A 25403-nucleotide genomic window follows, 5' to 3' on the forward strand; every position below is an offset into this window, starting at 1 on the left:
CAAAATATGAATAACCATCACAAACCGAATTATTTAATAAATAATATAGCCATTGGCCAATACAGCACTAATATCCAACTAATCCAAGTGTAATTGTTATCACAACTGGAACATCTGGAGCCTCCTCCAATGCAGCTACTAGGTATGTAGATATATATTTTTATGGAGGCATGTGGTAATAGAACCAGACTAGAACGTTCGTAAACCAGTTTCCTCTTTTTTGTTTGTTTGCGTTCATATCATTTTCGGTTATCAAACATTCACATTTTTGAAACAGATTCCCACCAAGTTGTGTCCATCGAATTTTTTTGATTTCTCTAATTCTGTTTCGTGATCATGTTTAACCGATGAATGTAAGTATAAAACATCGCGTATAATATTGATTAACAATAACGTTAAAGATAATAATATTTTTATGTTCAGGAAAATCATGTCTCTTTTATCATGCTTTGGTCGAAAAAGTACTAACCACCAATATGAAGAATATATTGATTTTATTGATATGAACAACACGGATCTAGTTGATGTACCATTACATATATTTCTATATGAAAGAACCTTAGAAAAGTTATTGTTATCTTCCAATCATGTAAGAAAAATACAACATTTTTGTTAGTTTTAATAATAAATATAAATCTGCCTACCCAATTTCTGTTAAGTACTAAAAGAGTTAACTTTTTTAAATAATTTTTTTAAATTCTTTCATTGCTATAAACCTTTAGAAAACAGTCATATAGTGAGTACAATATTAAGGCATAATAAGAAGGTATATTTATATAATATTATGTTGTAAGAATTAGCTATTAGGTACCTACCTAAATACACAGTTAAGTTTTAAATATATACAATATGTATATACTTGGAAAATCAGTAACTGTAATTAAAAATATAATGTAGGTATTGTAGTGCAGTTTTTTTGCAATGTAATATCTGACTAATAGCCTATCATTTACAATAGTATAAAATAAAAAAAAGTTAATAACCATTTTTTTTTTTTTTTTTGAAAATTTGAAAATAGCTGTTTTTAGTTTGTTTTTTAAATAAATAATAATATTATAGTATAGATAAAAAAATAATTTTAAATTCAATTGAATTTTACCTAACCTCCATTTTGGTCTAAATTAAGTATAATTTTATTTGAAAAACGTTTAAATATGTTGTATTTAAATTATAATTGGCATAAAAATGTTTAAAAGCACCTAAATAACAATACTGATAATAATATTAATTATACTCTGGTGAGGTTGTTAATATAATGATATGTATCATTACTGTTACCTATTATGTTAAAATTCTATCAGTGCGACAGTGCATAATGCAGATGCGTTAATAACTTAATTTAACATTTGGTAAAATTAAATTTACTTTTCTTAAGTACGTAGAAATAGTATTTATATTTATTTATTATAAAAGTAAATAAAAAAAAATCTTACATAAAATATTAACGAGTTATATATTCTTTATAATTTATTGAATTCACAAATTAGTCCATCAAAGTGTGAAAACCATACAATTTTACCATAATATTATGTTGTATTTTTTACACTGTAATATCTGCATTAATTTTTGAATTACAGCTACTGACTTTCCAATTAATTTACGTAGTGTATATATATGAATTATGCATATTTACATACCTATACAGTTAAATAGTTAATATTATGAATGTATAATAGACTGTTTTCTGAAATATTATAAAGCATAATACAACTTACATATAATCTACTAATAGTATATCTTTATAAAATACAATGTTTTGGTATTTAAGATAACACTGCTAAAGTGCTAACTTTGTGTTGGAAAAAACTATGTATTTACTTTTTTATTTCTTAAACTTAATCTAATTATTATTCTTTATTTTTCTTCTATTCATCTGTTGTGATTGTATAAATTTAGAATGACGACCATTTTCATTTAAAGTAATATCAATAGATTTCTTAAAAGACTTGATGATGCTATAAATTTAAATTTGTCTCATAAAAATCTAATATTTATTTGTTCATTTAAATTATTGCCATTGGTTACTGATTATATTACTATTCTAATTTGCAGAAATATGGCATTTTAAAATATATTTAAAAAGATCATATATTTACTAACACAATTACAATAAGTACTTGTATGTTTGTAATTAGACTTGCTTTCTTAATTTTGGACATAGTTTTGATGTAAATGTATAAAGAAGAATATCACTCTTGAAAATATTGGATTTACGTTAACTTTTAAGCGTTCATTTAATCTGTATCCAGTTTTTTTGTATTAGTTAGTTAACATTAAAAATTAAAGTCAACATTATAAAATTATTCATAGTAATTGCAATATTTGTATTATTTATTTAAACTTGAAACAAAATGAAAAGCAATTGAGAAATAAATTGATTTCATTGTAATATAAAAATAATTAACTTATTTTGGTATCTGTTTAAATTTTTAAATTATTAAAAATGATTTTTATTGTATAGTTCATTATTATTATTATTTTTAGATCAAAGATTTACCTTCACCTTTATTTCATTGCTGTCAGCTAAAAGTATTACATATAAGTGACAATAGATTAGAACATCTTCCAAAAGCAATTGGATCATTGGTTAATCTTGTCGAGTTAGATGTGAGCAGAAATTGTAAGAGAAATGTATTAAAGTATTTTAAGCCTTTTTTTATAAATATTTTTGTAATTTGATATTTTTAGATTTATCAACAATTGACGAAAACATAAAGAATTGTAAAAAGCTTTCTATTTTAAACTTAAGTGCCAACCCTATTTCAATATTCCCAATACCTTTGACACAAGTATTGTCTTTAGAAGAACTCTGTTTAAATGACACACAATTAGAATTTATACCAGCAAACATTGGTAGACTAATTAATCTAAGAGTATTAGAATTAAGAGATAATAAAATAACTCAAATACCCAAGGCTGTTTCACGTTTGATGCAATTATATAGACTTGACATCGGACAAAATGACTTCATCGATTTTGTAAGTATAATTAAAAATACAGCGAAACCTCTAAATATCAAACACTCTAAGTTCCAAAATGTTGTCTGCTATTTAAAGGATAAGAGGTTCTACACATATTATGTGGATATGTATGTCCATTATCGTTTAGAAAAGCGTTTCTCAACCTTTTTAGTCTCGCGACACCCAAAAAAGGTATAAAATATGCACAATCACTTCGCAACCCTCCTCCTTATCTATAGTAAGTATAAATTTGTATCATATCGTTGGGAAAGCAAAATTTTGAACAAATGGTTTATTTTGTAAATCAGTGTTTTATTATTTTTAACCACCACGACCCCCAGCCAAGGCAATTGTGATCCCCAGGTTTAGACGGCGGCTAACTTCTGCACATGGGTGTGGTATTGTTATGTGTTTATATTACTGGTGGTTTATTAAATAAGGGAAACATGTGTGTGACCTGTATACCTCAGATAAAAACTGGTCGTTTCTAAACGTGAATGGAATGTATAATAATATGTATATTTGTAATTATATCCATGATTTGCGTTTTGCTATCACAAAACTTGTTTGCAAATGCACAAATATTCATATTTTGTTGGACTCTTGAACTTCAAAAATTTCAATTTATTTTTTTCAGTGTTTATAGTTTTCTTTTACTAATCATTCTGATTATAGCATACTACTATGTATATTTGTAAAACACACATTCACTTTCAAATAACTAACATAATTAAATTTGAATAGGACAACTTCATATAACATAAACAATATAAATATTTTGATAATATTTCAATGGATACACTTAATGTGACGACCATTGCCTACAATGGATAATATGAACTATAATAGTATTATAATGTGTAAAATGTACATTTTAATAAAATATACTTAAACAATTAAAATAAAAATTATCTAAATCTAGACATACAAAATTCTGTTATTTAGAGTGTCCTGTATTTAATGGTTTTCCTATAGATAAATACAGTAAAAATGTCTCCTTATACTTGAAAAAATTTCCTCTATTTAGAGGTACTAGTTAAGAGAAGTTTTACTGTATTTTCAAAATTTAAACTCGCTTGTTAATAAAATTATTTTTTTTAGCCTACTGCAATAAGTGATCTTTATGGATTACATGAGTTGTGGATTGACTCCAATGATATTGTGGACATTCCTTCTGTAAGTATAACAATTATTTGAAATTCTTGTTGTATGTGGTTTATTGTTCATAACACAGTATTGCATACGTTCTACTGCAGTGTGTGTATATTTATGTATTTACTGTTCGTGAATTGTAAATTTGTAACTAATAAAATTTATCAACATTTGATAAATTGAGTTCTACATATTTTGTTAGTTATCATGATAAATTATATTTGTGTCAAACTGTCTACCTCAAATTAAATATAGAAATTAAACAATTTTTTGGAACTTATGTTGCGATATTACAAAAACCACCTTAAAAAAAGAGAAAAAATGGGTGGTAAAAATATGATGTCCAAGTTTATTAAAATTAAATATATTATAAAAGAAAATATAATATTATGCTATTATGATAAATGATTGATTAAATGATAATGATTAATATTTGGATAAATGGCTTGTGTGTAAAATATTGAATATGATAAGAGATATTATGTATAAGTATTAAACATTTACAAAAAAATTTTGAATTTATCGAATGATATGTTATACGGTTATCAATAGAAAGGTGTTGGAATCACTTAGATCAGTGGTTTTCAACCTACTATCCACAAAGCTAATTAAAGTATTGAAAATAATTTATTAGTTTTTATTGCTTTTAATTTATTAATTTACTGCTAATCAATTTAAAAAAAATTGACTTGCGATGTCAAATCATATCTCAAATTTAGCTGCTGTAAAAAAGGTTTGAGAACCCTGAATTATATTATGATTCATAAAAAAAATGCATGGAACTTTATTTGGTTTACTACCATCACATCTTATAATACAGTAAATCCTCATTAATCGTCACATAATTTAACGTTATTTCGCTATTGCGTCATAGAAGTTTTAGTACTTATGTTTTGTTTAACACAGCAGCGGTTTATGTATAAGTAATTTAATTTCATCAACCTTTTTCAGATAATACAGTTATCGTTTTTATTGACATATCTATCATACGTAGATACTATTTTTATTTATCTTAAATACACATCTATAAATGTGTACTTCTTATTTGTTTTTTATTTTATTGCTAGTCAGTTGTTCAATGACACTTTTACTGTCTATTATATGCTGTTTGTACTATTACGTATTACTCTACTGTTACAAAGTATTTATTAGTTTTTTAATTAAAATGGCTACAAAATGCCCAGTTTCACTTAGGGTCAAAAATATTTAAAGAAATCGGAAAATTATGTATATAATACATACATTAGGGTGTCCCTTATTTTTTTTTTCGCAATTTTGTCAGTCTCACCCACTTAATTTGTGTAAATGCATAAAAAAATGAACTACAAAAAGTTTCAAGTCAATATATTAAGGTTAACCCGTGCCGACTTGAATTTGAAATTTGACTATTTTAATTCATTCATAATTTAATGATACATTTTACATTTTTATATATATCTCATTAACAATTAAGAAAATTAAAATTTGTTACATAATATGTTTTAAATATAACTATTTTATGTACTATTTTATCAAAATTATATTATGAATTTTTATAAATACACATTACACATTGCACACAATCACAGAAATCATCAGATTATTTGAACATTACAAACATCGTTATGTCAAATATTATCGTATTTTTTCTAGATAAGAATGATATGGATTACAATCCACGAGTCTAATAAATTTTTATTAATAATATTGTGCAGTCGTGTTCGTTACGGTGCGTGATTAGTTGAGTACCTCGTTTGTTGTTACGTTTTTTTTTTATTTTGCAAATATGTCAAGAAAATTACGAGCTGATGATCAAATATTTTTGATTGAGTCACCATCTACCCAAATATTAGGCTCAAAACTCCCGTAGATTGGACAAGTGCTTTCAGTATTTTTTTATAATGTGAGAACAGTAAAACTTAATACTAGAGAAAGTGCTTCGTTAGCCGTTCGTGAGTGCAATATTTTTTGGGAAAAAGCTCGAATTCCTGTCCGAGCAGTTCAACATTGCATTAATAAACATTTGAATGTGTACGAAGAATGGCGTGCTCTACAAAAAAATTCACAAAAAGTAGGTGATTCATTTAAATTAAAAGAAACAGAATTCATAAACAAACTGAACAATTTATTTGATATTGCACATGTTAATGCTTTAAATATAATAAAAATTGAAAATGACAAACAGTTTTTAATTAATCAAAGACTTCCTGGTCGAATTGGTTGTCTTGGTGGTATAGACAAAAAGTTACTTGAAAATGAAAACAAAGCAAAAAACCGTAAATGTAGTGAAATAGAAAAGCTAACAGATCGAAAACTTCAATTATTATCAAATTATAATGCAACTGAAATTCAAAATCAATTATCTGATATTATGTCTTTAAGTTCATCGTCGTCATAGTCAGATTCTGAATACACACAATGCACTAGTATACCGATGACACTATCAGAAAAAAAAAGGGGCCGCAAAAATTTTATTTCTCCAAAGCTTGTTGCTGCATTAGATCGATGTAAATTAAGTGTACGGGACTCAGTTTATATTATTCAAGCAACAGCTGAAGCATTGGGTAACAATGTTGATAATTTGGTTATAAATAAATCGTCTATACATCGATGCCGCGATGCTTTACGAGTTGAACGCGCCAATAAAATTAAAACCAATTTTCAAAGTTCTGTTCCTAGTTATATAACTGTACACTGGGATGGAAAAATACTACCGACGTTAAATGTTAGAGACTCGGGTATTGATAGATTACCAATTGTTTTAACCAGTAAGAATCAAGATTTGCTTATTGGTATCCCAAAGTTGGAAAAATCAACGGGAAAAGAACAAGCTAATGCTATATATTATGCATTAGAAAATTGGGGCGTAACAGATGTTGTTCAAGCTCTATGCTGTGATACCACCGCTTCAAATACAGGGCGTTTAAATGGTGCATGCGTTTTATTGGAGCAAAAATTAGGAAGAGACTTACTTTACCTACCATGTCGCCACCACATATACGAAATAATTTTACGTGGCGTTTTTGAAACTGTACTTCCTCATACAACGACAAGTCCTGATATCCCACTATTCAAAAAGTTTCGAAACAATTGGAATAAAATTGATATTACAAATATAACTTCTGGTATAAACGACCTTGAGTGTTGCACTGCTTTAGAAGATGTACGAAATGATATTCTCCACTTTTGTCGATCTATGTTGCAAAATAAATGTTACAGAGATGACTATAAAGAATTACTTGAGCTATCTATAATTTTTTTGAATGGTAATTTGGACAACAAATTTAAAATACGTCCACCTGGAGCAATGCATCAAGCTCGCTGGATGAGTAGAGCTATTTACTGTTTAAAAATATATATATTCCGAAATCAATACTCTTTATCATCTTCTGAAAAATACGCTATTCGTGATATTTGTGTTTTTATTGTTCGATTTTATTTGAAAGCTTGGTTCAGCTGTACCGCAGCAGCTAGAGCACCGGCAAACGATTTAAATTTTATAAAATGTTTAAAACTATATGAAAATGAACACGCCAAAATTTCAAAAGCCGCTATAGCAAAAATTAGTAATCATTTATGGTACTTAACAGAAGAGACAGCAGCATTAGCTTTCTTTGATGACACATTATCAAACGAAATCAAAAAATTAATGGTACAGTCACTTAACAATGATGGAATTCTCCAACCAACTAAGCGTCTTATTGTTTCATTTCAAGATCTTGGCGAAACTTTTTCAGGTATATTATACTATTTATATTATCGTTTTTGATATTTAATTACGTAAGTAATATTATTAATAGAAAAAAAATTATTTTTTTTTGTAGAAAAAACACTGGCCTCTTTTATATCAAAGAACAGTGTGCAATTTTTTTCTCGATTTAATATTAATACGGACTTTTTGAATGATGATCCGAGCACATGGGACACTCAAATTAGTTATTTACACGGGAAAGAAATTGCATGCTCACTAAATGTAGTAAATGATACAGCGGAAAGAGCAGTTAAACTTATGGAAGATTTTCATGGAAGTTTAACCAAAGATGATAAGAAGTCTGAGTTGCTATTACAATGTATACAAGAACACAGAAGACTATATCCTGATTGTAAAAAGGAAACATTGAAAAAACAATTTTAATTAATAAAAATTCATAATAATATTTTAAGAAAAAAAATACTTTCATACACAAAAGTCAATATAACTTGTAAATTATAATAAATAGAAGAAGTATGTAAGAACATAATTTATAGACAATTTTATTATATTTAAAACATATTATGTAATAAATTTTAATTTTCCTAATTGTAAATGAGTTATATATAGAAATATAAAATTTATCATTAAATTATGAATGAATTAATATACTCAAATTTAAAATTCAAGTCGGCACGGGTTAACCTTAATAGATTGACTCGAAACTTTTTGTAGTTCATTTTTATATGCATATACACAAATTAAGTGTGTGAGACTAACAAAAATGCAAAAAAAAAATTTTATAGTTAAATAAGGGACACCCTAACATACATACATACATACATACATTGTTATTTATTGACAGGAACCCATTATAAAAAAGTGTTTCACTTAACGTTTTTTCGTTTAACATCGTGTTTTCCCGAAACCTAACCTCGACATTAAATGAGGACTTACTGTAATAGGCAACTACCAAGAAAATTTATAATATGCATAAATTTAAATTTACTGGTTACACCATATACATCACCATAAAACTTTATTTAACAATTAATTTTTAATATTTACTTTTTTTTTTTTAGGAAGTTAGCAATTTACATGAATTATGGTATTTTGATGCTAGTTATAATAGAATATCTAAAATTGATCAAGATATTCAATATTGTTCAAAATTAAAAGACCTCCATTTATCATTTAACAATTTAAAAGTAAATTTACGTCCATTGTGTAAATTAGATACTATTTTTTAATATTTTATTGTAACTTTATTTCAGAGTTTACCAAATTCAATGAAGCATTTACATGATTTAGTCACATTAAAGGTAGATCATAATTGTTTGAAACAAATGAATGGTATTTTTGAAGGTTTACAATGTTTAGAAGAACTTGATGCTTCTTACAATTGTTTAGAAACTTTATCACCTACTGTTGGTTTAATGAGAAGATTAATTACTTTACGTTTGGATGCCAATCGATTAACCAGTTTACCAACTGGTAAATATTTTTACTGTACTTATTGTTAAAATATTACATATTTTTATAATAGAAATATAATAACATGTTTGCTTTTTTCTGGTTTTAGAAATTTGTAGTTGTAGAAGCTTAAGAGAACTTAGCCTACGATCTAATAATTTATCAAGTTTGCCTGACGGCATTGGAAGCTTACAAAATTTAGTTGTTTTAATGCTGACACAAAACAAGATTACAAATCTGCCCCTCTCAGTTCTTAAGTTAAAAAATCTAAATGCACTTTGGCTATCAGAAAATCAAAGCAAACCACTGACACCTTTACAAAACGACTTTGAAGATGAGACTGGAAAACATATTTTAACTTGTTATTTATTACCACAAAGGGAAGAGAGTTATATGGGTACATTTATATTTTTTAATTGTTATTTTTACACATAAATAAAATTTTATATATACTATATTTGTTTATAGAAATTAAAGATCGGAGTCATAAACCTCTTAAAACAAATACAAGAATCAGGTTTACTGAAGATTCTGGTTTAGAAGAACCAGGAAATTTAATGAGAGTTCCTACACCACATCCCAAAAAAATGAGAGCATTTGCAAAAATGTTATTGGAAAGGAAAAAGAAAAATAATGTAATATTATTTTAAATTATCTGTTTTTAAAAATGTTTTGATCTTAACAATAACAAATATAACAGTAGAATTAAAGTAGCCGCAAAGCACTAACACTATTCATAAGCTTTTCTTTTTGGCATTTAATTATATATTTTTAATTTAAAAGGTCACTACATGTATTGTCTTCATCATCTTACTACAAATGGCCAATATTCCAAATTTTCATTTGTGTCAATGTTTTCATTTTTCAATTGTGTATCATTTATTTAAAAAAATAATGAGTAAATTAACATATTATCAAACTTAAAGGTAAAAACTACCAATGTTAATCTCATTTGTTTTTCTATTTTTAAATATAAACGTTTTAAATACTTGCATATTATATAATAATTATAATAGTCTTAAAAATAAAAATATTGTAAAAGCCATGAGAATACACGTATAATTGTGATTATTTGATAATTTTTACCCTTAAATTAGATAACAATTGATTTAGATCAAGTTCACTCTACTATTTAAGCTATTTAACAAAAAATTGAAACTACTGAACTTACAATTTGTTATGTTATGTATTAATAAGTTGAAAACAACACATGCAGGTATCACATCTTCTTAAGAAATGAGAAAAAAATAATATATTCATTTTTAGGAACTATCAAATGAATTTGATAGACAACTTTCAACTGAAATTGATAATTGTACAATAATAGATCAAGAAGCGGAAAAAATGGAACAACTTTATCAAATGAAAAATTGTGTGATTGAACCAGTATGTACAAATATGATACTTAAATAGTTAAGACAAAATTAAATATTTTTTTTGTTATTATAATATGTTTTTCATTGTAGGAAAAAATATATGAACCAAAAGTAAACACACAAAGAGTTCCGCCACCTTACCATATTGCAGCAGCTTACTCAAAACAAGTATCATTTTTTAATAATGAAAATCTTAGCTGAGGTAAAAGTAGGTAATTAAATGAATAAATATGTTTGAGATAGACATAATTATTTTTATATGATCAAACTTTACTAAAACTTCCTAATCAAGAATGTGTTAATTGTAAAATATTTTTTTTTATAACTAATATTTGTTACATGATTTTTAACAAAACCTATTTTTAAATTGAGATTTATATTTGCTTTTATTTTATTTTATAATTTGAAAATGTACTAACCCAATTAAAGATAATTTTAACAGCCTAATTTTTATAAATCAAAAATACAGTTTTATTTGAAACCATTAATGTTAAAAGTAAGTGTAATTTAAAATAATTAATTTAACTGTAAAACATCTATCTTAGTGATGTTTAAATTTGTATGAATGGTTTCATGTATTTAATTTTTGGGCTTTAGTTATAAAGCTATAACTTAAAGATTAGAAATTAAAAATGTACCAGTACCACTATAGAATCAAATTTAGTTATAGTGTTTTCTCAGTAAATACTAACACAGTAATTTGTACTATTTATCTCATTTTTAAGTTCTATTGATGAATATGACATTTAGTGAGATTTTTGTATCTAGCTGTTAACAAAGTACAAATTAATACTTAACTCTTAGATTTTAATTTAAATATTTATTATACAACCCTATTGTAAACCAACAATTGTCAAAATGTATGTCAAAACTTACCAATGTAAAATTCTTTTATTTTCATTTTTTATTGTGATTTTTAATCATACTTTAACAATGTATGTGGCGTTGATTAAATTTTAACTCAATATTGTAATGTTTTGAATTGACTATGTATTTATTGAAATGACATAAAAATATATTTTATATACATTAAATATACATTAACTAAGTATAATGTTATTATGTTCAGATATAGATAAAATAATTAATAACTTCCTACCTAAAATCAAATAAATTGTTAACCATAACTCATTAGTACTTTTGATTTAAACATAATAATATATTGATTAAAAGTATAAGTCTTGAAACTAATTTATTACAAGTTTTAAAATTTACTATATAAAAACAATATCATACATATTTATAAATGTATTTAATTGAAGACTAGCACACAGGTTAATAGTTATAGTGAATCTATACAATAAAAGTATAACTACTAAATTTTATATAAAAGCTTTCAAAAAACAAAAGTTAAATCTCACTTCTAAGAATAACTGTAATACAATCAACATAAAACAAATATTTTGGCGTGTTGAGGCTTACATGCTTATAAAAATAGTTAACTTTTTCTAAAACATTATATAAAAAAATATAGTTACAACTGTTTATAAGGACACGTGTTACAAAACAACTGGCATAATATTAAAAATCACTACCTCAGCGGTCTATACTATAAAACAAACCATTTTTTAATTTTCTTAAAATGTATCACTCTTTCATTTTAGTAGAGTTGTTTGACACTGGTTGTTATTACATCCATATACCGTTCCCAAGCTTTCTTTACTTCTGCATCTCTATAAATGTTTAATTTTATTAATTATCATACTGTATCTAAACATGATTTAATTCATAGGTAAAAATAACCGTATTTAAATATCCCATTTAGTATCAAATAAATCTGTCAATAGTAGTATTTAAATAAACATATTGAATAATAAAATAAAAAAATTGACTACAAAAAAGATACCAACAAACAGGTTTAAACTGTATGAAAATAATAAGTATCTTATATGGAAATGTGTGGGTCAAAAGGTTGAAAACCTTAGATGAATATTCTTATCTTCAAGTTTGATAATGGATCAATTTTCTCTAATATTAAAGCTTATAACCAGGGCTCGGAAGTTATAGCACTAAAAAAATTAATTTTTAGCGCTTAAATATGCACATAAAAACATTAATATCAGCGCTATAAATAGCACTAAAAATTGGAAAATATGCAAAATAAAATGTTCAACAAATTTTTTTAAACATGAAATTTAAGATATATTTAATTTTACAGATTTTTAATGTTTTTCATAGAATATGTTGGTAGGTATCGACAGGAATACGACTGCAGCACGATAATACAACTAATCTAATGATAGTGCGATGTGACTGACACCATCTTAAAATATAACAATTTGTCTTCGTTCACATATTCGTAGGCAACTGTTTGGTAGGTTAAATAAATTTAGTTTTTAAAAATATGCCCATAAACAGCATTTATAACTCCAAATTAGCGAAATAGGTCCTATAATATGTATTTATATGAAAATATACCCAAAAATAGCACTAAAAACCTTAAATTAGCAAAAAAGCAGTAAAAACCGTAAATATGCAAAAAATAGCAAAATAAAATTTTGTGTATGACACCAGAGAAGTGTGAAACATATTTGTATCTTACTTTGGATGTTCTAGGACGAACCAAGAAAAATATGCATTTGCTAGAACTTCCGAGCCCTGCTTATAACATAAGTCTGATTTTACTTTAACCAAGGTTGCTAAGCCACATGTTAGTCAGAGATAAAGAATTGCATAATACAAATTCCCCCACCTCTTAAAGGAAAAAAGTTATTGAATAAGTATTTTCAAAACATTCACAACATAATTAATATTAAATTACAAATATTTTTTGTTTTGATATGTATAATTCTGTAAAAATCGAAATTGAATTTTGTTATTTTTTTATAAACTATAATAAATATAATTATGTTTGGAAATATTTTTAAAAGTTTTACTAGATACATTAAACACAAAAATCAAGAATAGAAAATACAATAAAATTATTACCTACTTTAATTGGTACTCCACCATAAAACATGCACGTATAAAATGTTTCGAATAATTGATAAGTTAAACAAGACATTAATCAACAATTAATAACATTTGAAGCTTTCACATTATCGTCAAAATATTAGGAAATTGTGTAAAGAAGATTAATTTATTAACTTTTATTATTTATTAATGCATAATTTTAATTTTAATATTTTTCACTATTTATTGAAATATTTTCAGTATTTTTTTGTTCCTGATGGTTTTTATTTCGATTACCGAAATAAAACTATTAATATGCTGACATCTTAACAAATATAAGATTCGATATTATATATTTTGGATAAAAAATATTAAAATATTGAAAAACATATCCCTTGCTAATAATTACATATATTAAAGCTACATTTTATATTTTAGTTGCAATTTCTTTTTCAGTACCTTTATAGACAAAATAATGAAGTAAAATTTACAGTATATTACTTACTGGAATATATCTAATTCTATGGCACAGTTAATGTATACTTTAAGGAAACTCATTACATCTGTTTTGTTCCAACCAAGTAATCTCCACGGATCAATAATTCGTTCTACTACTTCAAGGAAGAACCCTCTATAAAGTAAAATTAAAAAAATAATATGTAATAACTATTAGTAAATATTTAAGGTCAAAAAGTTTATAACTGAAAGTTACCTTAAGTCTCTATTGTGATGAAGATTATAGGCTATTCCTATTATTGCTCTACTCAACAAACGAAAATTAACTTCCAAACTATTATACGTTTTTTCTAGAAACTCTGGCTTTAATTTTTGACATACAATACTAAAAAAAAAGGTTAATAACTTAAATATATAACAAATTGTTTTTAGTAAATAATATTTACTGTTTGTGATCCTTTTCTTTATCCAATAATACTCTAACTTCTCTTAATTCGAGCAGAAATTCTCGATCCAAGTCAGTGTCTCCAAATTCTGGACTACTTTTAGGATAAGTCCACTTGTTCATAATACAAAGAGTTGGTTCATAAAAGTCAGGAAATGTTAACATTTGTAATTTACGTTTCGACGTTTCAAAACGCATACAAGCTATGAAAACAATTACTCCATACTTCCTGATAAAATATTAGCGTGGTTATTGATTACTCATTTGCAAAATGTTAAGTAGTAAGACATTAGCTTTTTATTTTTTTACATACTTTGCCAAATCTTCTGACAGTAGAAATATGCTGGAAATGTTTTGGATAACAGAACCTTGAAGTTCTTCAACAGCCTTGAATACTCTTTTGACATTATCAAATTGACGTCTACAATTATAATTTCTTATACATATTGTTGGTTTTTTTTTAATAAATATTTTTAGTTTTTATGCATTTATATTTTTGATAAATAATTAATAATACAAACCTGCAAGATTTTATAGCGATGCTTGTCTTTTCACTAACTTCATCTAAATCTTTACGATGTTTAGATGATAATTTTTTTCCAAGAAATTCTCGAATAACTATATCATCTATTTCATAATATCTAAATAAAATCATAATAAATTAATTTAAAGGTTCCAGTTACTAATTTTATATCTTAATTGTTAAAAAAAAACTATATTTATATATTATATTAACATTTGAGCATAGTTGTTTTAATTATTGTATTATGAAAAACTCAACTGGATATTTACTTATGTACTTAAAGAAACTAAAAATAACTAATTAAAATACAATTATCTGAGATAGCGAGAGACAAAAAGTATTCCTCGTATAACATTTTTTATCTAATATTTGCTACATAATTAAAATAATAATTACTTTTCTACTAATATGTGTTTTGTTTGTGGCTCAATTTGAAATGCCAGCTGTTGATCTAACTTTGTTGGATAATGTATTATTTTTTCCAGCAGACTATAAGTTCTATAATGGTCCAATATGTCGGATGCAACCAAGTCGAGTGTAGTGCCCATTTCTTCTAGAATACCATACTGTTTCAGAATGGACACTGCTTCCGATGCTTAAACAATTGCCGACAAAAACAATTCAATAATATTAAATCAATCATACATAATATTATAATATGTATCAAGTAGGCAATGTTTACCAGAATATCCATTCACCCATAGATGATATACGTCTGGATCGACGATCGTGTAGTTGCTAATAAATACGTCTACTTCCGGACTCGGTGCGTTCATTATGGACCTGTAATTTTTAACGACATGTTAAAGAATTAATTTCTTTCATATTTGCCAATGCAAAACGCTTTTAAGATATTTACAAGACTACAAAATATCACAAACAAAATATTATTATTATTATTTTTCGAGCTGGCTTATCAGTAATATCCGAGTTGTGATAATATTCCGATAACGGCGATTGGCGAGCCGCTTTGCCGCAATAATTTTAAAAAAGCATATTTATATTAATTTAGAAATAACTCCTATCACCTGTCGTTACAAATTATATGTAATAGAAAATTACGAAACCAAAATAAGGCATTGATAATAATCTTTCATTGAGTAGACGGGTATTTTATGTTAATAGAAGTACAACTCTTTCAAGCTGCAGTCCAGTAAACAATAGGTAACATGTTCACCTTATTACCCATATGATGTTGACATTGTAATATAAGCATACCCAAATTATTTTTGTCTCATATTATCTATAGATGTACCTTAGTTAACAATTGTTTCCAAATGAAAATTACTAGACTAAATTTTAAGATAATATTTATACACATTAGCGATCAGCCATCCATCTATATCGGACCGTGTATCCGGCTAGTCTGAATGCGATATTTTACCTTATAGGTATTGGTTATTATTATTTATTCGCTTAGGTCTATTACATATTATTATACATTTTATATTCATATTGAAATATTATATAAACTGTTTTTTGACACTGGCTGTCCGATGCGGGCCAATGATGTATCTATACACATATTAATATAATATATATAGCTGTAGAAGTGACGTAGCATCAAATTTAATGGTCTTAGAGCTCACCTATAGGAAATTAAAGGCTCTACAAACCACATGTATTCAATTTAATATTATTTACTTAAAATCAAACTTTTAAACCCTTCGTTTGATAAAAAAATAATTTCTCAGTGATTTTATTTAACACGCCATCACAAGCTGTAAATAATAAATAAACGAAAATGGCGTGACAACAATTTTGTACATTTTTATGCACCTACAGATTAATACTATTACTATAGTCTATAATCTGCATTCTACAGGCTCTCTTAACGACTTTTGATCGGTAATTTCTGTTTATGTCGATCTGTCAAAATATAACAATAATTGCCTATTTAAATAATGGTAATAATTAATAAACTGTTGTTCGGATATAATGTACCCTGTGTTTTAGTTTCCTACAAGATTTTATGGTTGCTCGTGGCAACTTTTGCGCAGCCGCACAGGCACAGCAACACCATAGTTAAATATTGAATATTGACGAGCTTTCTAAAATCAATAACTACGGCTATTCAGTTTAAATGCAATACAACAATTTAAACAAGTGTTACATGACTCAGATAGTCAGATATTTTGGTCTGTGTCTCAGTACATATTATATAATAAATACTGTGTAAAAGTGAAACAGTCCAATGGGGTAAATCAAGAAACCATATTTCGTAAATTAATATTACTGCATAGCTCTATACATATTAAGTATTTAGTTTCTGACGTTTCTGTTGTAATAGGTTATAAGAACTAAGTACTTACGCACATAATGAGCTGTAGAAACACTTTGTTGCTATTAAAAATAAAACATTTTAATCAAGTAGGTACCTACGACAGAAACATTGACTGTATGACTAGGTACTATTATCCTTATAATACCTATTTCGTCTTGGCGTTTTTAATAGATAAAAATAAAACACCATTACACCAATGATTTATGATTATGTTATTGTGACAATATTATTTTTAAGTACCCATGTTTATTGTTTATAGTCTTACTCGATATCTTAAATTTAAATACCTTGACATCAGTTTGATACCTATCAATTTGTATTACCTATATTGTCTTATTTTTGATTGTTTTCTTCTTCTTCTTCTTTTTTTATTCAATAATTGCAATTTGCACACATCTATATAGGTACATTATAAATTATAATTATATAATACATTAATCGCCTTAAAATTCAATCAGTTTTTAGTGTTTTTACCCTATTAATTAAAATACGTCAACACATGGCTTATTATCCTTAAAAATAAATTATGGTAGGTACCAGTTAAACCTTGTCCTGTGTATTCTGTGTAAATAACATAAAACATAAGAATTCAAAATGTATGGTCTAATTTACATATTAAACCTGAACGTTTTATGGTTAAGTGGACTAAGTGGTTAAGAGTAAAGCTCATATTTAATGGTATATTATTCCTATATTATGAAGTATTATACCTTGGACATATGTACTTAAATACCTAAACCTATAATGGCTTATAGTTACTTATTACTTATATTCGCCATTTTAATTTTAAAATATAGTTACTCAAAAATAACTTTCTCACGACTCAAAAATTATAATCATATATCGTATGTATTCAAAATTCTTTTTATAACTATATAAGTTAATACTTAGGTTTTTAATTCATATTACTTAATACCACGGTATTTTACAAGTTAGCATTTATTAGTTTGGAGGTATTCTAAAAATATTTTATCTTTAGTTGTGTTTAGAGGTATACGTAATATTATATACATATATTATGAATTTTTTTATAAATTTTGGTATGGGTTATATGTACACATTTTGTACAAATAGATACACTCCTGCATTCCTGCAGAATAATCGTTGGTATAGTCGTATAGTAGCTATAGTGTGAATCAACTATCTGTATTAATGACAATATAATACTATTTAACTAAACAATGTTAATCATATTTAATATTAGCCAGTAGGTATGATAAATTTCTTTATGTCCGTAGAAAATATTAAACCTAATACTGAATACGAATTTTAATTTTATTATTATTATTTTTTTTTATTGCTGAATATAAAATGTCTGGAGAAAAAAACATCACCTTTCGACTTTCGTTTTTAACTCAAACTGAAAGCGAGTGTAGTGTGAGTACCGTCATGCTGGTTATTGATCGAGGAAAAGAAAATATACTATACCTACACGTTATTTTGTTAACACCACCCACCGCCTACAACTGTATAGCTATACACAAAATTCGCTCGTCGTGTTACACATCCTAAATTCGGTATGCCGCAGAGTAGGTATCTATAGATATGTAATACAATTAATACAAGCTATAATATATCAAATAATGCTGTGTATTGTGTAACATGTAGGTATAGTATACCCAAATGTTTATTTTGAAGGAAATCCATCATGTAATATTGATGTAGGTAGTATTCGTGTCCCTTATTTAGTATAGTCATAAAATGTTGGATATTAATTATTTTTGTTTTTAGATTCAGAATAATTTAAGTGTACCTACCTATAATATAAATAACTAACATATGAAATTATGAACTATTTATGTTATGCACGCATTAATAATAATGGCCTGCAAGTGCCTATCATAATTTTTCACTCCTCCCTCTTATATTACAAGTAAAGTTTACAAAATTACACACACACACACACACAAATACACATACACACACACAAATTCTCTATAATATTGTTCAATACTATACTAACTATATATAATACATAGATATGTGTCTACAGTCTACACGATTACACGATTACCATTACAAATTTTATTCGTGTACGCGATAGACAGTACGCAACGACGAAACCCGGTTGGCAGACTTAAGTATTAGGTCGACCGGATGTATATAAATTGTTAAGTACCAAATCGCATATTACTTTAACAATTTTACACGAGGAAAATATCAGGTAGGCACGAGCTATGCGTACTATATATTGTTATAGGTAGGTACGCTGCACTTGCATGATTTCAATATCGAAAAGCACCGTACGAAACAGAACGTCGTACGACAGTTTCGCGTGCTCCGACATCGCTTCCGGTGTATGTACATTACATAATAAATCGCGGAAACTCGCGCAACGCGTCCAATACACCGATTGTTAAAATTTTTAATTTACAATAATATACACACTCGTGCAAATAGGTACTTATGTACCAACACGATATATATATATATATATATACCTATTGTATTAGTACAGCGGCGTCGACGATCACTTGAACGTTATTTTAAACGCACCTGTGGGTAGGTATACGTGCGTATTATAATATTATATATTATTACGGACTAAACGCGAATTCGTGCGATATTATGTAACGATGTATATGTTGCGGGGTGGTTCCGGATCCGGTGCCGATCGTTATGTCCGGCGCGCGTGCGCTTTTCGTCCGGCGCGAACGACGATCGATCGGCACGCCGCCTCCGCCGAACGGCATGACAGTCGCGACAACCCGTCGCACGCCGTCCCGTGTGCCGACAGCGCTGTCGCCCGTCGCCGGAAACTACCGAAAAGCGTCTGTGGGTTGACGACAGCGATGGTCGGAGGGGTAGTAGTGGCAATGGGTTTGAGAGTTTTAACGGCGGTAGAGAAGGGTTGCGCGGGAAAGACGGGGAGACGTCCCCTGTGTATCGGCGGCACTCGTCCGAACTCGGGACATTCATCAGGCGACGCCGGTAGAGCACAGGTACGCGCTTGAATATTCGCGCGCGCTCGTCGACATCATACTAAAAATATTATATAATATTGCAAGACGCATTACCGTACACAATCGACCATCGGCGACTCAGTCAGACTTCCGTATTTCGAATTACCGGACTATATATAGTATTATATAATTATCGTCTAAATACTATAATACTACTACATTACATCGACCGACATCATGTCTTCTGCAGGAGTCTGCATGTTTTACTTGCGCGGTGCTTGCCGGTTCGGCAACAAGTGTTGGAACTCACACGACGTGACGGGTTGTCGAACGCGCGAGTTTCAAGCTCTTGCGGCAGCTGCAAGTAAATATTATATATTATATTTTATTATTTATTTAGTTAATATTGAGCATTAGAAGACGTGATAAAAAAAACAAAGGTTAATACCCCTCATACGTGTGTGTGTGTACGCTATTGAGTGTAAACGGGTCAACAGCAGTGTCTACAATAAATTTATAATACATTTGGATATTTAGCCAATGAATTTATTTATTTTGAAAAACACACCATCCTAATAGACCTATATATATGATTATTATGTACTGTTATAAATGTTATAATGTAACATAATATAGTTTAGAGGAAACTTTGTTATGAGTAAAACTTTGTTAAGTAGCATACTATCAAGAATTATGTGTATGAAATAATTATTTTTATTAAAATTTTAATCTTATTTATTGAATAAATTTTGATACCAACTTATTAATAACGAGTATAAATTATTTTTAATTTGTTCCTCTTTAGCGGCAACTTATTACGAAGAACGTTATCCACAAACTACTCCAAGTACTAGTGCTACCGACATATCTACGCAGAAAGTGCAACCAGACATATCTACGCAAAAAGTACAACCACAAGGGCTTCAGCTTCTTCTTGAAGCATCAATGAAGTATGCTCTAAAAATCTTAGCTTATTTTTTGATTGATATTATTTTAATTATTCTTTAAATGTTATTAATTTTAGACCAAAATTAAAACAGCCTGACGAGTCTGACGTGGAATTGGAAAAGGCGGCTAATGAATTGTCTGTGGCAATGAAATCAGGGGATGGCAAAAGCGTAAAAGAGAGTGCAAGTAAATTACATACACTTCATCAACAAAAAATGAAAGACAATGAAAATAATCATTCAGCGTGGAGTGATTTTATACAGTGTGCCATTGACAGTGATCTACAGTGCAATATTTGTTTTGAACTCTTTATTAAGGTAGGTACCTACTGTACTACTGTTACAGAAATTATAGCTATCAGCAATCATATAATAAGTTTTATTTAATTTTACAATATTTATAACCAAAGAGATAGTGTAAGGTGTAAGCTGTATCAGCATTCAACAATGTACCTTAAGTTTAACTTTCTAAACACTATTTAAAATTGAACAATAAAAACAATGATATCATTAATAAGTAATAGCTTGGTTAGGTTTATGTATTTGGTATTTTGTTATTATGAAACTAAAAATAAAATAATATCTATAACATAGTAAATGCAAATAATAATTATTATTTGATAGGTACTTATAAACAAAAAGAAATATTTTCAAAATTTTGTATTTGAGATAGATATCTAATATAATTTAAAAATATGTATAAATGCTAAACATGTGTGTAGCGTATAGTGCTGCAGTTGAAGTTAGACAATATTTTTTATTTATAATATGAAGATACTTATGTCAATTATCAATATCACTAAATGACACTTTTCAATCTTAAAACTTTCCTTGGATCAATAATAATTTTTTTTTTTTTCATTTCAGCCGACAGTGCTTAACTGCTCACACACTTTTTGTGAAACATGTATACATGTTTGGACAAACCGATCAAGAAAATGTCCAATTTGTCGTGTGCAAATTAGATCAAAATCATATTGTTTGACTTTGGATAGCTTCATTGAGAAGATTGTTGAACATTTGCCAAAGGAATTTAAATACAAGCGCAGTTTAGCATTAAAAGAGCGCAGCAAGATAAAAAGTAAATACCTATCTAGCGGTATCTACCTAACTTGAGCATGTTTAATAATAAATGAATAATATTTATATTTCAGTCGATAAACCTCGAGTGAATCATAGATTACAAACTAGAGATCTTGCCACATTAATAAGTTTTGAAGAAATAATGGAGGCTGACACGCCTCTACAATACATCACGGTGGACCAACATGAAGATATCAGTCCAGATGTTATCATCGAAGAATCAGAAATGTTCAGAATGAATTTACACGATACAGTTGTAAGCACCGGAGGTATAAACCCTCTAATGAGTTATATTGTTGTTCCCGATGAACAACACTCAAATAGACCTATAACTCGGCCCAATAACTCTTCCATTCGTCACTAAATTCAACCACTTTGTAATTGTTTATTATTATTATTATTTAATCATAGAACATTATTACCTATCACTTTAATTTTTAAATTTATTATTATTTTTCTTAGTATTATAAAATGCTTATATAATTATGAAAAACTATTAAGTTACCTATACAGTTATATACTCTTCTATATACATGCATTTTTATAATATCTACCCAGTGGTGTACCCATATAAAACTTTTGTAGGAGAGAGTTCAGTGGTATAAATTTAAAAAGTATATTGTATTAACTATCCCGTAAAAAAGTTTAGTAGATATGTAGAAAAATTATTATATGTGAGATTCAAGCCACCCAAATTTAAAGTACACTTATGTTTATATGCATTTATATTATATAGTTAGATATATATAAACTATAAAGTATATTAAATCTCATATATAAATATATAATAAAATGTACTGGTAATTGGTACATATTTTAGACACCCACATGAAATAGGTATTCAGTAATATTATCATATACCTATAAACTAGTCTATGAATATTATCATTATATTGTTTTCATGGTGTTATTGTGATATTAACACATTTTTTTATTATAGTTCGGGCTGGTTTTAGTTGTACTTTATGTCTACTACATGATTTTAGCAAATTCGTACATTGCCATTTTAGACTTCTCTAAAAAATTAATTTCGTACAATTTGAAATCTCTGACTTCTATATCTCCTTGAATACGCCTCAGTTCTTAGTGTTCTTACATATAATGGTTATTGATTATATTACCTACTCATAGGTAGGTAATTTAAGAATAAAATAGATACCTCCTATCTATTTGTTGTTATTATTATTATTTTCTCATTGCTAATTGCTATTTGTGTTGTGTTTTTATACTGTCCCATTTTATTTATATTTATATGTTATACTGTTGAAGCACATTAATTGGGTTACACTTTAAAGATTATTGCATTTATATTGAGGAAACACAATATAATATCATTAGTTTGATGTCAAAGTGAATAAAACAAAATTGAAATTACTCTATAGGTACTAGGTAGTTAGTTAGAATAATAAATTTAAGTCATAAGCTGATTTCACAAGTACCTATTTGTTTTTTATCAAGTTATCAAAAACATTGGATGTTAATTTTATAATGTGTTTTTAACTTCTTTTTTTACACAAATTTAATTTGTTTCTATTTTATAACATACATACTAAAATAATAATAAATATAAACTGTAAGTCTTTAATTAAAATTGTAAGACAGCAATCTTGCAGTTATACTTAATATAGGAGTTTTTTTTTTAGAAAATCCATTTATTTCTTATTCTATTAACCTACTTAACATGCATATAATATGCAGTTATGTGTAAGTTCTGGTGTTATGGAAATGTTTCTGAAGAGTGAACAAGAAGATTTTGATTTTAATATATTTATGAGAGTAATTTTAAATTTTAGTATAATTTTGTGTTTTACTGTAATAATATGGTATTAGCTCTGTTAGCATTGGACATTTATCAAAATATATTTCATGATATTTAAAATCTAATAACCAGAAAAAATGTGTGATATTATAAAGTTGTTGTGTACCTATTGCAGTTTATTGTTGATAAATAAAAAAATAAAACAGTAATATATAAAAATTAATTTTACTTATATATTACTTATCTAAAATGCACAACAATTTAGGTGTAAAATTTGATTTGCTATTAATTATTATTTTATGAACATAATATTGCCAAATTAACAAATTTACGTATAGATTAAGTTAAAAAAAATTTTATTTTGTGTGTAAACCGCCTTTTCATAGTTCTTACTTCAGAAATCTGAGTTTATAGTTACTATTATGATTTATATATCAATAAATGTGAATTGTAAAACTATAAAAAATATAAAGAATAAAAGACTAATCAGTTCAAGATGTTTTTTAATAATCCATTTATTAATATTAAAATATTCAGATATTATAGGAAAGTTTTCAATTATACAAAATACTTAGCAATTGTATCAAATCAGTGAGTTAAAAATGAATTATAACAGTTGGTTTTGAAATAGGTACATTGTTAATTTATATTATATGTGTTTTCTTTAATAATGAGGATATATATTAATTACTTATTTATCATGTATTCCTTTCATTATATTATATATTGTATTATTAAGAAATATGTTAGCCAATTTTTATTTTTATTTTTTTCTATAAGATAAGTTTTAATTACTTATTGATTTAATTTTTATTAATTTATGATAGCACAAACTTAATAAATTGTTATTAACAAATTAAAATATTGGAGACATAAGTAAAAGTGGATTGTGGCATTTGAAGAACTAACAAATTAGCCATCTTAGCCCATTTGTTGTTTTAATCATAAATATAACAATAATGTTGTATCTATTATGCCTGCCAGTTGTCGAGACAAGCAGTATGTGTGATCAAAAAAAGAGTAGCTTATAACTAAAAGCAATGTCATTCTATACTTGATGTCTTCTGTGTGATAATTTTTCTAGCTAGTTAAAAATCTTTGGTTTGTTTCATTTAATTAATTATACAAGTTGTAATATTTATTTTATTTAATATGTTTAACGACTGGAAAATGTATTAGTTATTAAACTTATAATTATATACTTATTTACCTATATTTACTTTAATAATAAAAGTGTGTGTATTTTATCTTTTCATTGATTTACCATTTCAAAATTGTTCAAAATGATTATCCAATTACTTAAATTCAGTGTAAACATTCTTAATATTGATACCTAAATATTATTTCCTATATACCTAGTTAAATTATAAATTAAAGTTACCTATGCATGATCGATGCTTACTACTAACCTATAAAAAAAATAAAATAAAATATAACAAACTAATAATAATTAATAAATAATATTAGAGCATCTATTAAA

At 26.8% G+C, this 25403-nt stretch overlaps 3 protein-coding genes across 3 annotated transcripts; 2 read left to right on the forward strand and 1 right to left on the reverse strand.

Annotated features, from left to right (window-relative positions):
- The first annotated feature begins 246 nt into the window (after positions 1–246).
- Positions 247–11675, forward strand: LOC132924305 (erbin-like). The gene is made up of 11 exons (XM_060988536.1): positions 247–353; positions 424–589; positions 2485–2620; positions 2689–2978; positions 4062–4136; positions 8865–8990; positions 9057–9276; positions 9365–9652; positions 9724–9890; positions 10522–10641; positions 10722–11675. Coding segments are annotated over exons 1-11 (1701 nt in total). The 5' UTR covers positions 247–351; the 3' UTR covers positions 10833–11675.
- On the reverse strand, positions 11599–19854 carry LOC132924306 (acidic fibroblast growth factor intracellular-binding protein). The gene is made up of 9 exons (XM_060988537.1): positions 19673–19854; positions 15630–15730; positions 15344–15542; positions 14946–15065; positions 14738–14845; positions 14426–14653; positions 14236–14364; positions 14029–14154; positions 11599–12304 (listed from the first exon to the last, which is right to left on the reverse strand). The coding sequence occupies exons 2-9, from the start codon at positions 15721–15723 to the stop codon at positions 12232–12234; spliced, it is 1077 nt and encodes a 358-aa protein (XP_060844520.1). The 5' UTR covers positions 15724–15730; positions 19673–19854; the 3' UTR covers positions 11599–12231.
- Positions 19855–19925: 71 nt separating this feature from the next.
- Positions 19926–25168, forward strand: LOC132924307 (E3 ubiquitin-protein ligase rnf8-B-like). The gene is made up of 5 exons (XM_060988538.1): positions 19926–20498; positions 20940–21084; positions 21159–21399; positions 21949–22162; positions 22236–25168. The coding sequence occupies exons 1-5, from the start codon at positions 20372–20374 to the stop codon at positions 22526–22528; spliced, it is 1020 nt and encodes a 339-aa protein (XP_060844521.1). The 5' UTR covers positions 19926–20371; the 3' UTR covers positions 22529–25168.
- Positions 25169–25403: the final 235 nt, after the last annotated feature.

Source organism: Rhopalosiphum padi, chromosome 3 (genome assembly GCF_020882245.1).
Source record: "Rhopalosiphum padi isolate XX-2018 chromosome 3, ASM2088224v1, whole genome shotgun sequence".
In the NCBI taxonomy this organism is placed as follows: domain Eukaryota; kingdom Metazoa; phylum Arthropoda; class Insecta; order Hemiptera; family Aphididae; genus Rhopalosiphum; species Rhopalosiphum padi.

Excerpts from the sequence above, each read along its gene's own strand:
- LOC132924306 (XM_060988537.1), bottom strand. The coding sequence starts at position 15,723 with ATGAACGCACCGAGTCCGGAAGTAGACGTATTTATTAGCAACTACACG. Across the intron at positions 15,066-15,343 it reads AAACACATATTAGTAGAAAA|ATATTATGAAATAGATGATA; the intron begins GTAATTATTATT and ends GATTTTATTTAG. Across the intron at positions 14,846-14,945 it reads ATCGCTATAAAATCTTGCAG|ACGTCAATTTGATAATGTCA; the intron begins GTTTGTATTATT and ends TTATAATTGTAG.
- LOC132924307 (XM_060988538.1), top strand. The coding sequence starts at position 20,372 with ATGTCTTCTGCAGGAGTCTGCATGTTTTACTTGCGCGGTGCTTGCCGG. Across the intron at positions 20,499-20,939 it reads AGCTCTTGCGGCAGCTGCAA|CGGCAACTTATTACGAAGAA; the intron begins GTAAATATTATA and ends GTTCCTCTTTAG. Across the intron at positions 21,085-21,158 it reads CTTCTTGAAGCATCAATGAA|ACCAAAATTAAAACAGCCTG; the intron begins GTATGCTCTAAA and ends TATTAATTTTAG.
- LOC132924305 (XM_060988536.1), top strand. Across the intron at positions 590-2,484 it reads TATTGTTATCTTCCAATCAT|ATCAAAGATTTACCTTCACC; the intron begins GTAAGAAAAATA and ends TATTATTTTTAG. Across the intron at positions 2,621-2,688 it reads GTTAGATGTGAGCAGAAATT|ATTTATCAACAATTGACGAA; the intron begins GTAAGAGAAATG and ends TGATATTTTTAG.